Genomic DNA, 13,294 nt, shown 5'->3' on the forward strand with positions numbered 1-13,294 from the left:
TGCGAGCCGCTTGCTCTACCGCTGAGCCACCTGGCCCTAATAAATTCTACGAAGCGTGCACGCAATTTTTCTATTTTTTTGGACACAGACCAGATAGAAATGTTTTTTGTAAGCGAAATAGGCGGAGGCGGCTGCGATATCAACCATAACATTACATTGCCATGTTACATACACATTTAGTATTTATCATCGGAATCCGTGCGATATGTGCTCAACAAACTACCATATAAATTGACGTGAAATTTATTGTAATTTTTGGGGGGGCCCATCTGGGCTTGGGGCCCGCCCGGTACGCTCATCAGTAATACCCCCTTACCCCCCTCTTGTCAGGCATGTGTACGCAGGCAGGCACGGCACACACGCACGCACAAGAACATATGGACACGTGCGTACAACACACGGCGTCTGCAAAACGACGATGAATAAACATTTACGCAATTACAACGGCGTGCTTATGATGTGCTGCTGTGGCACAATGAACCACAGCTGCCCGAGTGATGTGCTGATAGGGCCCTCAAAGGACAGCGCGCACTGTCAAACCAGGAGTCTCTCTCTCCTCACTCGCCCACTCCCTAGCTCCCTTACTCGCTCTCTCTCGCTCACTCGCTCGCTCGCTCCGTCGCTCGCCCACTCACTCGCCCACTCGCTCACAAACCAGAAATCTGTAATTTTCACCGGGATTGTATCACTCCTGCGTCTGGGTTTGGCTGGGTTCTTGGGAGCGTGGAGTTGTATCCAATATTGGATAGATCATGGCTGATGATGAACATAACGATTATGTCATTTTGGGGAAGCATTTATGCAGTGGTTTGCGCACTGCGCAGTGAACACCGCTGACTTGAGTTCCATTCCCGACCACGGCCATTGTCTGTGGCGAGTGGTGTCTTATCCAGATTGGAGTACCTCTCGTTCACCAACCCGCACTGACCAGTGTGGTGAAGTATGGCCAAACAACCCCAATGCCCGACGCGTCATAGAGAGGTCGTCATCCAGCAGTGGATTAACCAAGATCTATTGAAATGATTGCTACATAACGCACATATATATCTCTCGTCTCCTTAATGAATCGTAGCAGAGGGCTGCACATCGTCGTTAATATTATCATATGTATCTAATCGTTAAATTTGGTTGTGAGAATTGTTCTTCGGGTTACTCGCGGTGAGCTGAGACTTAATTGGCGTGGTGTGCGCTTGGACACGTTACTGTTTGCTACCTTTGGCTGTGTAGGGTGGTGGGGGGTCTTACGACACACATTTCGGCCAGATCATTCCGCGGCCCATCCCCGAACGTCTATTACGGACCATTACTACATCTTGTATGTAATTGGTCGGCGCAAACCCTGCAGCCGCGAGAGACCGCTACTTTCGCCACAGTGCCAAAAAAGATGTCATCGATTGAATTGTGAAAATCCGTTGAAATTGCCATGGCTATAGGGAGAGGGCGGGGAGGATGGGAGGAAGAGTGGGGTTTGGGGGGGGGGGGCGGCCGTGGTGAGTCGTTCCAGCCGAGAGTGACTTGGCTAGGCTTGAGTGGTGGCCGGCGAGGGGACAGAAGGGACGGTCCGTGCCCTGGCTCCGCCATTGTTGGCGTCGTTTTATAGCGGCGGCGGCGGCGGCGAACGAGCGAGCCCCCTTTGTACCGAACACACCGTGTCCGTACACCCCCCCCCCCCCCCCACGAGTGCTGCGTTTTTATCACCGTGGCAGCACCGAGGCCACACACAATGGGGTGGGATAGAAGAGTCACGGGGCGCACCAACTAGACAGGGATTTTGGTTTGGACGCTTCCCAGCGTGGGTTGAAAGCGTCGATGCAATTGGCTCTGTCCCCGTCTGTGTAATGGGAGGAGGCCCGATAAGACGATCCAAAGCTCGCTTCGCTTGAGAACTCGGTTTAATCGCAACTCTATAGCTGCCTTTACGAGTCATTATTGACATGCAAGCCATTGGCGACCGGGTTGAGACCATCAACTCATCTGGACTTGAGAACATGGATTCGAACTCAAGATCTAGGCAATCCCGCACCTCCGATTAGCACGGTTTGCTCTGTACGGTGCGAAGGAAGTTCAACATGGGCAAACAGCATGTTGTGAAGAGTTATAGAATCCATGATGCGTGCGCATGATTTTTCTTCCTTGTTTTGTTGTTGTTGCCAAGGCCATGGAACGAGCCAATGTGTCTTGACACAGACAGAACGCGGCTTCTCGTTAAGAGTTTCGCTCGGGCTTTGCGGTGGTGTAGCCGGGAGAATTGATGGGCCCAGCAAGCGCGTAACGCGGGCAATTTTGTGCCTGTGCCGTCCGCCAACACAAAATAACTTTTCACGTCCTTCAGTGAATGTTTGTTTGGCCCGTTGGAGCAATGTTCCCCCCCTGCAGAGATTGTTTAAGGCAGGCAAAACCCCCTGGGTCGCCTTCAATGAGTCTCATCAGCAGGGTGTGGCCCATGAAATAAATGCCGCTGCGTTGCCATGGTGACATGGACAGGAGCAATCCACGGACGCTCTTTAGTGCAATCATCATCATCGTCGTCATCAGTTTTGGTCGATCCACTGCTGGATGTAGGCCTCACCAAGCCGTCGCCGTCGCTCGTGGCCCTGCAAGTGTATCAGTCCACGGATTCGCACCTGCCAAACGAGCTGATTTAATCGCTCCATCTCCACGTAGGACGTATTCACGGGGCATTTTTTATTCCCTCGCTGCCACTCCGCTGTTAGTCTCGACCTGCCGGCTCCCATCCTGCCCAGCGATGCGTTCTGCCCAAGCCCACCTTTCTATTTCCTAGCCGTCCATGCGATGTTACTCACCCGCGTATGTGTTCCCCCGATTCGTGTGTTCCCATTGCCTGTCTCTCATCCAACAGTGGCTTGACATAAGGGGCTGCAAAACATAATATTACTACTACTACAGTACAGCAGTAAAATGCTTAATCAGAATCAGCCGTGGTCCATCCACTGCTGGATGAAGGCCTCCTCCAGCTGCCCGCCGCTGCCACCTCTCACGATCCCGTGATGTGACAAGCCATCCGGCGCTTCGCATGATTTCATCGCTCCATCTCCTCGTGCATCGTGCCCTCCAGCCATGACTACTCCTGCCCGAGCCCACTCGCTTCCCTGAATTGTTTGGATGATGTCACCAACATACATATGCTCTCCAATCCACGTTCCTCTTTCTGTCTCTCAGTAACTCTCCCGTGTTTCTTTCGCACTTTCCAGATTGCTGTTGTTGTACGTTTTAATCTTCATCACCAACGTGCGTGTTTGTAAGCAGCCGGAGTCAAGTTGTCACGGTGACTCGATCCGACTTCCTGGATCTTGTCCCGAGGTTGCTCGACGCTGTTTCAAGTGAAACGTCGCCAATCTAATCGCTCGCTCACTCACTCGCCTTACTCACTCGCGCAACCCATTGATCCATACGCCATAGCAGCTCATACTCATATATATATTTACGCCGTTTAAAAACGTTATCCTTTAGACAAATTGCGGTGTTGCTTTTCAGCGGAGTACCGCAGTGACATTGGCGGCAATGATTTTGCGCTGCCCGCGGGCAAAGATGACGAACGCAGCTGTATTAAAATGTTAATTCGCACATCTGTGAACACAAAGCCCAACTGCTTGTGGCTCCCGTCTTCCTTTATCGTTGTTTAATAAGCACTTGGAAAGCATGTGTACTCAACCAATATAGCTGGCCCACAAATAATTGTGTAAGTCAACATGCGCTCACCGCACGTGTATGTACATGTACAAAAAGCGTGCCTAAGTGCCGTTTGCAGCATTAACATTGCGGTATTGTGCGATGTGAAGTCAAGTAAACCCCAGAGTCAAGCTCTCTTATGTTCCGCTCTGCCATCGGACTCGTGATAATCGTCATCGTAATCATCATCGTACAACTTGGATGTGTGCAATGGACAAAGTGGATTTGATATAGCCACGTCGAAGTGCCATTGCATCTCCAGAAGCGGTGTAGGAGAGAGAGAGAGTCAGTCACAGGCAGATGAGATGAGAAAGGTGTTTAGCCTGGGCTTGAACTAGGGCAGGGAGTCCACAGCACGGGTGGCTGGGGGAAGGCAGTTCCAGACTGGGGGCAGCAGAGGAGAACGAGCGACCTGCCATCCATGTCTCCACGCTTCTTTGCCCGAATTTTCATTTTTTGTTCTGCGCATCTTGTTAATGACCGTGTATCAGAACCACGCGTCATAGCAGGCAGTGCACGCTGATTAAGCGCATTGTTTTTTTTAGGCCACATGGCGACTTTACTTTTCATTATCAACATCGCTAATTTGCTCCCATGCATCGGTTTTGTTACCTCCACGATTCATGACTTGGCTGACACGAACAGGCAGCAGCAGCATCATCAGGAGCGTCATCATCATCATCCTCTTCATCAGCAGCAGCATCGATTCACTCGGAGCCGAAGCAAACTCTTCTCAGGGCTCAGCCGAGCAGGGGGCACGGGGAGCAAAGATTCCCGCTGAATGTGGCCCCAGGTTTCAAGCTTTGAGCCCTCGGCTGCTTCCGGCTCTCATCGGTGACCCTGAACAGAATCAGAATCAGATACAACTCCCCCTCCGACCCTCAGCATCAACCGTGGTCGCGGCGATATTATTTTCAAAGAGTTTAAAATGAGATTGCATTGTCACGTACGCTTAGGTCTGCAGCAACAACAAAAAAAAAACTAAACTATTGGCAGCAGGAGCAGCCTAGGAAATGAAGGTTGGCTTTGCGAGTTTGCGAGTGCCGTTGTGCTTTTTTTATTGTTCCGTGATGTGGAACGAGCGGGTGTTTTGATCGTGACCTTGAGAAGTGATATTCTGATGCAGCCTGTGTTGCCACCTTCCGCCAAGGCAGAGTGATCTCCTGCTCATCTCCTTTTACAGAGCCGAGACAGTGGTGTGAAATTCCACATTCTTTTGCCGGAGGTGGGGGGGGGCTATGTCCATAAGATAACACTCCTGTGGATTTCCCCACAAGGTGGTACCTATTTGATCAAACCAGGAGGGGATGATGGGAAGAGTCATCGGGACTTGAACTCGGCGGCCTTCCGATTACGAGCCGCTCGCTCTACCGCTACGACAACAAAAAAACTGGGGCATCTCTTTGCGAAGAAGAAGATGAGGAATATTTTGCCTTCGCGGAAGCGGGGAGGACGCGCGTGTGAACGTATCGTCTGGAGCAGTGGTGCGTTATTGTTCTTATGTGTAATGCTATCACGGCACTGACAAGAGCCCTGCAGACTTGCATCGAGCCCCATGGACTAGAATAGAGACCCAGAGACTTGGGAGCTTTCCATGACCCAGTGCGGTGAGACTCGGAGAGGGCTTTGTGGGTAAAGGACACCATTACTGTTGGGTTGTACCGCGTGTTGTTCGGCGCGATGTCCGACCTTTCAATCCACGTGCTGAAGAAGCTCCCAGCCCGCGTAGAGATCCACTCGCTCACACAGACCGACCCCGTCGACTCGCACAGAGACCCATCGACTCGCACAGAGACCCATCGATTCACACAGAGACCCATCCGACTCGCACAGAGACCCATTGACTCACACAGAGACTCATCCACTTGCACAGAGACCCATCGATTTACACAAAAGACCCAGAGACTCACATAGAGACCCGTAGACTCGCATAGAGACCCATTGTTCAGCACCGTGCCTGACATGTCGAGCCATGTGCTGAAGAAGCCTACCAGCATGTGCAGTGAAACGTCAGACATCGAGCCAAACAGCCCGTAGCGGTACAACCCAACACACGCATGGGAGAGCTATAAGTACATCATCATTATTATTATTTAGAGGGAGAACAGGGTGACTGATTTTTGAATCGGGTCATCGTAACGTCGTGGCCCCATAGTGAGCACGAAAGGGCTGCTAGAAGTGGCTTGAGGACACCGTGTGATTCTGTGAAGGGTTGACCCTTCACGGCCTTTCACTGGCATGCTGCGTCTCTCACCGCTCTGTGGGGGAGATTGGAATGAGAGAAAATTCGGATGTATAGAATGTCCCAGTGCGACCGCATCTTTTCTCATTTTTGTACGTTTAAAAAAAAAAGATATTTCCCCCAATTGTATCCCCGATTGTGCGATCAGCATCTGGTCGTAATGGGGCAAAGAATCAGTTCAGATCTCCCGCAGAGCAGCTCACTGGGTCTTCGTGTTAGAGAACACGCCCACGGAAGAGGATATCACAGAGGTACCTTTGACTTCCCTTCAAGTCACCTCTTCCATAATACATGTTTTTTGGGTTAGATCACGTAAATATATTAATGTGTCATTAAACCCGCCACCACCCGACACAGCCAATTAGTATGGTTTGTCACGTAAACAGAACGTGCTGATTCGTTACTGGCTGTCTGATGACGCTAGTTGTAATTACTGGTGAAACGTCGTGCTCAGATTGTAAATGTTGTGGCTTTGCTCTCCAACACACCGGTGTGCTGTACTAGTAACGAATTGGCATGTTCTGTTCACGTGGCAAACCTTACTAGTTGGCTGTGTCGGGTGGTGGCGGGTTGAACGACACATTTATATAGTTACGAGCTCTAACCCAAAAAACAAAGTGTATTGTGGATGATATTGGTCGCGTGTTAAGACACCTCTTGTCCACGCGCAGCGGAGGGCAGCACTTTCCCACCCGCTCGGCTACTGAGAGCAATTCTCTCAGGAGTGCCGTGCATCTGTCTGTTAAATAAAAGATCGCTTTGGAGGAAACCGATTAATTGATGCTGCAGCTGCTTCGGTGGCAGGGGTGCACAATCAAGAAAAACAACTCAACACCCTTGTCAATAACAATGCTCTGGCCGTTAAATGAATTACATATATGTGATAGGTGGCGTTTTTGGTCATGGTCCCTTTCTGTAATGCATAGTTGTATATATGTATTGTCACGTGCTAGCTTTCGGGACGGGCCTATTATGTTTATAATTTTCGATTTAAAGCTTTCGTGACTGCAAGGATTCATCTTCTTTGGTTCTTTCGGTAAAGTCACCACGTAGAATGAGAATAAAATAATAAATTGATAAAATAAAATAACACGATAAAATTCTCACGACGTTTCGGCCACAACACAAGCGGCCTTCATCAGGTGAAGGGACGAGACTGTCTGGAGGACAGCGCTGGAGCTTGGCTGTGTTCGCTCCAGTGCTGTCCTCCAGACAGTCTCGTCCCTTCACCTGATGAAGGCCACTTGTGTTGTGGCCGAAACGTCGTGAGAATTTTATCGTGTTATTTTATCTTATCAATTTATTATTTTATTCTCATTCTACGTGGTGACTTTACCGAAAGCACCAAAGAATATGTTTATAATTCCTTTTCAAGACCGTACGGTGTTACCGACGGACGGTATAGACGTGGGGGGGGTGGGGGGGTGGGGGTGGGGGGTGCCTTTGTTGTCTACGTGCCACCTTCCCGGCAGGAACGTTGGAGTGAGCGCCTGCCACGCGGCAGCTCATCCCCTCCCGTGCACCGCACGCTTCGGTGGAGGCACCGAAAAGGTCGCTCGCCTCTCCACTTGCCGATGCTGAACGCAGAGGAAAGCAACTGGCCGTGCGGCTGGGTTCAACGCTTGGGCTGCTGTGCGCTCCCTGCTCCCGCGGGCCCAGCGTCGTGCCTACAAGATTCTGCTGTCGCTGTTCGCCATACATATTGTTTAAAAAATGAATAGATAAATATGCAGCGGTAACCACAAACCTTGGGCTTTGGATGTATTGGGTGGTGGCGGGTTTAACGACACGTTTATATTTACGGGAGCGGTAGTGTACCGGTTAGCGCGCTGCGCTACGAACCTGGCCACCCGAGTTCGATTCCCGCTCATGGCCAACACCAACAGTGACGATTATCTGAACCGGTCCTGGGCCTCCCCCAGATTGACTCAGCCTCAAATGAGCACCTGATGCGGTGTGTAAACGTCGCCACTGGGGAGACAAAGGCGGTCGGACGTGATGCTGGCCACCGACCGGCTCGCGTGCCCTGCCGGCCTTTATAGATGTTACTCGATAACAGCACTTGCCCCAACAATCTGTTAAGGCTGTACGGGGGAACTTTGTTGTTATATTTACGCGATCTAATATAAAAAAAAACCTTTCCTGTGAATAAGATTGGTCGCGAAAGCCTCCTCCTACTACCCCTACTGAGTGTGAAATTGAGTTGTGATGAGGACGAAGGACGTTGGCGTAATCGATATGGACGGACAAAACCGCCTGGCGGCCCCCATTTGCGAGCTAGGGAACAGACAGAAGAGCAGGGGGAACGGAATTATGAAGACGCGCGAGAGAGAGAGAGAGAAGGAGAGCGAGACAGAAGGAAAAAAAGAGATAGGAAGGGGAAGAGCGTGACGGGAGGCAATTACCCAATGGGGTGAACGGATCGATCCAGCAGCAACGAGTTGGCAAACGGAGAGCACGAATACCTGGAACCCGTCAGCAAGCACCACCACATTGCTGTGCAATGCTTCCTTAAGCCCAGGTCAACGGTGCAATTCTTAAATCCACCTCCCACGCCCCCCCCCCCCCCCCCCCCACTCTGTCTCTGTCCACCGAGCAGTATTAATGGGTACGCCAGGATCAGGCGATCAGCAGGCTACATTGTGGTGTGGCCAGCATGGAGGAGTAGGCCAAATCACCCTCTATAAAGGCTGTCCGGAGCTCTCTCAAGCTGATGCCGTTTTGCCAGCGGTGGCGTGAGCACGGCATTTCAGGGCTGCACCTTTACCTACTGTGAGCGCTGTGGTCTCGACGGGCTCTCGTTTGCTCGTGAATGAAGGTCATCTCAGTCTTTGGGTTTCCCTGTGGAAGACTTCGGGGTCTGTCAATCTATTTACCGCTGTCCAATTCCATGGGTGTCTGCGTAAGTCTGAACATCTTTGTAAGTTTGTGAATATACGCGAGTCTGTGGCCGCGCATGTAAGTCTGTGGGTGTCTTTGTTAGTCTATGGGGACCTGTGTAAGTCTGTGAGTATCTCAGTAAGCGTGTGAGTTTGTGTAAGCCTTTGACACCATATTTAGTCTGTGGGTCTCTGTTTAAGTCCACATAAGTGTGCTGTCTTGCTGTCCTTATTTCAGCCCAGGTCTGCAGCAAGGTAGAGACTTTTGGTCTCATGGGCTTTCGTTTGCCCATTAATGAAGGTCACCTATGGGTCTCTACATAAGTCTGTGAGTCTCTATGGAAGTTTGTCTCTTTTTTTAATAAATCCATTGCTCTCTTTGTCGATGAACCGGCATCCGAGAGCATGTCGTCCGCGGAGATGGACCGATGATTTAAAGTTACGTGCACGAGCTCGTCGGATTGCGGAGATGGCGACGGCTCTGGGGAGTCCTTCATCTAGCAGTGGCTAGAGCACGATTGGTGATGGTGACGATGATGTTGCCGCAGGACGACGTCCCAAGGTGGCACCGGCGCCGCCGGGGGTGTGGTGGAGGGGCGAGCGGGACGGTTCCCGCCCTGGCCAGAGTGGAGCGACGCGGAGGTCAACGCGGAGAAGTGGGATGGACCGCGTGCTGGGGGCGGCAAGGAGAAGGGCAGGAGCCCCAGCCTGGTGCGGCACTCTCGTCCAGTCTGTCCATCCGTCTGTCCGTCCGTCCATCCATTCGTGCGTCTGTCCGTGCATCCGTGCGTGCGTCCGTCCATCTGTCCTTCCATCTGTCTTTCCATCTATGCTGTCCATCCATTCGTCAATACATGTGTTCGTCAACCTATCTGTCCGAGTGTCCGTACATCTGTCTGTCCGTCCATCCATCTGTCCGTCAATGTGAATCGTGGCTTGTTTTTGACTAGCTGGGGCGATGAGTCGATGGCATGGATTAACCAACTGCTGAATTGTCATTGACTACTTTGTTTGTGGTCGATTACTCGGGCTCTTGTAGAATGATTATTTTCTTAATATGAATCTTAACTTTTTGTGCTAATTTATGCACTATTATGATAACCCCCAATCCAAATAAAATCATGTTTGGGTCCATTAACCTATTGAACCTTCACGACAAAAGTTTTTCAGCTGCATTTTGTTCGGAAGAAAATGCTGGAATAGTTTAATCGTCCTTGAGTCTCATCAGCAGGGTTTTGTCCAGGGTTTCCCTTGCATCTATATGTGCGGCCCCCAGCATTATCCCCTTGTATTCATGGCCTCTGGGACGCTAAGCCGGATTTTAGCCTGGTTCGTACTGACAGGTGACCACCAGGGGCTTATTTGGTGTTGTAGGCGCGTGGCTGCTGCGAGGTCGTGGCCAGGATGTGGCGGTGCTGAGCGTCTCCGGGGCTTCTCCCGTTTCCTCCTCCAACACGGAGACAAACTCTCATTGACTAACGCATGACCGAATTCAGAGCCAAACATCGCAACGTAACGTCGGCCTCCTGAAAATTGTTGTTTATTATTACCATGGCTAATATTTTCTGTCCAGAAGGCCAATTAGTTAGTGAACTTGAACGTCATTTATATTTCATTGCGGCAAAGAAACAGAAGATCATTCCGTCCCCCCCTCCACTCCAAACCTCCCCATCCCAAACCTCCCCACCCCATGCTTGTTCATCGCCACGCTGGTAATTTATTACCGGGCGGTAATGAATTTGCTCAAGCTAAATCTATATTGTTAATTTCATAGTCTCGGACGCGGCGGCCGTTCCCGGGCGGAAGGGCGCCTCGCTTGCTCGCTCAATGAGCCGCGGCGACGTGGAGCGTCGCGTCGCGGCGTTCAAAGGTCAAAGAGACAAAAGGCGATAAACGAAACGACGGCACGGCTCCCGGCCGACTTCCGCCGCCGTCGTCGAAGGCGCAGCCACCCCCCCGGCTGCGTGTCGCTCTCGCCACTGCTGGCGGAGGGGTTTGGAATCTTCGGTTGTCGCGGAGGGATCGGATGAGCTACGAAGCTCTTTTTTGCTGATGTCCAGCAGAGCCCCCCCCCCCCCCCACCACCACCACCACCACCCTCCATCCCTGTGTGTATTTGACCTGCTCTTTCATGCTTTGAAAGACGTCGTGGAAAGAGGTGGGTGTACCCACGCTTTAGCCCACCGTAGCACGTGCCTGCCGATCGACTTAACTGTGCTAAAGCCATTTACACTGCTGAGTGGACAGACGTAGAAACTCGTCCCATTGTTTTGATCTGGCGCGCCGGGAGTTCGAATCGAACGAACCGTTGACCTCTGGAATATGCGTATGCGTGCATGTTCACATCCTTTCGCACCGTTCGTAGCCAACCGTGCTGATCGGGAGGTGCGGACATTGCGAGGCCCCGACAGCGTCCAGAACAAGGGGTCGGCGAACCAAAATAACAAGAAGAGCCATTTTTGTTTTCGAATTCGGTAAAAATAAATTGCACTGCATGTGAATAACATAACGAAGCAGTCCTTAAAAGAGCCGCCTCCGGAGCCGCAGGTTTTGTCGACCCCCGGTCCAGGGTGAAGCACGACGCTACACCTAACGTGTTGAGCACCCATTGGATGCGGGTGGCCCCTGAGTCCCCACGTTGTCCCGTCTCGCAGAATTTCTTTGAGGACCCCGAAGGCAAGATTGAGCTGCCCCCCTCGCTGAAGGTGCACGCTTGGAAGAGGCCCCAGGACTTCATCACTGACCGCGTGAGTTGGACATCTTTGTTTTGCCGCACATTCACGCTCGCCGCTCTCTCACGCCGTGTGTGGGTGGGGGGGGGAGGAGTAGAGAGAGGGGAGAAGAGATGCAGCCAGAGGTTAAACGAGGTGGTGGGGTGTGGGCGGGCGGACGGAATGGTCTTCTGTTTCTTTGCCGCAACGAAATATAAATAACGTTAAAGTTCAATAAATAACGGGCGGTGCAACTGCCTAGGGATTCACGGTCCAGAGGGGGTGCGGGGGAGGGACCCAGGTGTACCGGGCTACGAAGAGAGGGAGGCATCAGAGAGCGAGGCATTGGAAGAGAGGGAGGCATTAGATCGAGGGGGTATCCATTTCATTACGTGCGGTAGTCACCCATACAAAGCACAAAGACGGTGGTCACCACATCGTGCGCTTTCACATGCGCTTCTGCGGCCGTCTGGAACGCTCTTCCTTCCGATATTAGGAAGCCACTGGGTACTATGCACTTTTAAGTCTAGCTTGAAAACTCATTTCTGTAGAACTGCTTTTTGTGTTTAGTTTGTTGTCCTTCCCCCCGCACCTCCGATTAGCACGGCTGGCTGCATACGGTGCGAAAGAAGTTAAAGATGTTGATACGGGAAGCGCGCGTTCCTTAGGCACGGGCAGGAGGGAACGAGGGCGTCAAGTGAGCGAGGAGAGGCAGGGGAAAAGCAATATCCACGTGGCGGTGAAGAGGGTGCCATCCATTATCTCCCACAGGTCCCAGTGGTGGTGGAGGATGTGACGGGATTTGATCTGCTAACTCCCAACACACATCTCCTGCACAGCGAGGTGAGCATTAAAGAAAGTTATTCCTCCGGCTTTGCCCAGTTCGTTTTCCTGCAAGGAAACTGCGTGCTTCTATTATCTTGTCTCTTGAACAGCCGCGTGTCTCCAACGTGCGTGGGGAACGGTGGCGGGTGGTTAGCACACTGCGCTACAAACCGCTTAAAACCACGGTGACCCGAATATTTGAAACGGTCCTTAGGTCGACTCGAGAGGCTTACGTCTGGTGCGGTGTGTAAACATCAGCGTCCCGAGTTCGATTCCCGCTCAAGGTCAACACCAGTTACGATTACCTGAACCATTCCTTGCTGGGCCTCCGCTAGGTCGACTCATCTGAGTACCTGGTGCGGTGTGTAAACATTGACACTGGAGAGACAAAGGCGGCCGGTTGTGGTGCTGGCAACCCACCACCTCGTGTGCTGTGCCGGTCTTCATAGGTACTCGCTAACAGTACATGCCCCAACAGTCTGTTGAGGATACATAGGACACCTTTGTATGTGTGTATAACACCTACAGCTGCCATTCACCACTATGAGGCGGTGGCATCACCACGGCGCTGCCGCGTCGTAACGCTGTGGTTGTGAGCAGTGCCATTGCTGGGAGGCCGATACTAATTGGTTGTAACCCTCATAGCACTACTCACAGCCACCACAGTGGCCAATTGGGGCTCTGCAAGGGTGCAGGGGGCTGGTGACCACTTCACCTGCAACTCAATTGCCACGAAACTATGAAGAAAAACATGTGTGTGTGTGTGCATACACACACACATAAACAAAGATCCTCTATATAGCCTTAACGGAACTGTTGGGGCAAATCCTTTTTGTGAGCACCTATGAAGGCCGGCACGGCACACGAGGGGGTGGGTGGCCAGAACCACACTCGACCGCCTTTGTCTCCCCAGTGGCGATGTTCACACACCCCCACCAGGTACTCAT

General features: G+C 51.8%; 1 protein-coding gene across 3 annotated transcripts in view; it reads left to right on the plus strand.

The window, feature by feature from the left end:
• Positions 1-13,294, plus strand: part of ADGB (androglobin) — a 193,333-nt gene that overhangs the window by 27,042 nt on the left and 152,997 nt on the right. For all 3 annotated transcript variants that reach the window (XM_032973450.2, XM_076074936.1, XM_032973475.2), the window contains 3 exons: positions 9,360-9,522; positions 11,466-11,558; positions 12,294-12,365. In XM_032973450.2, coding sequence (XP_032829341.2) covers positions 9,360-9,522; positions 11,466-11,558; positions 12,294-12,365 — 328 coding nt within the window. The remainder of the gene's footprint in view (positions 1-9,359; positions 9,523-11,465; positions 11,559-12,293; positions 12,366-13,294) is intronic.

Source organism: Petromyzon marinus, chromosome 51 (assembly GCF_048934315.1).
Source record: "Petromyzon marinus isolate PM22_M1 ecotype Great Lakes invasive population chromosome 51, UKy_Petmar_22M1.pri1.0, whole genome shotgun sequence".
Lineage (NCBI taxonomy): Eukaryota > Metazoa > Chordata > Hyperoartia > Petromyzontiformes > Petromyzontidae > Petromyzon > Petromyzon marinus.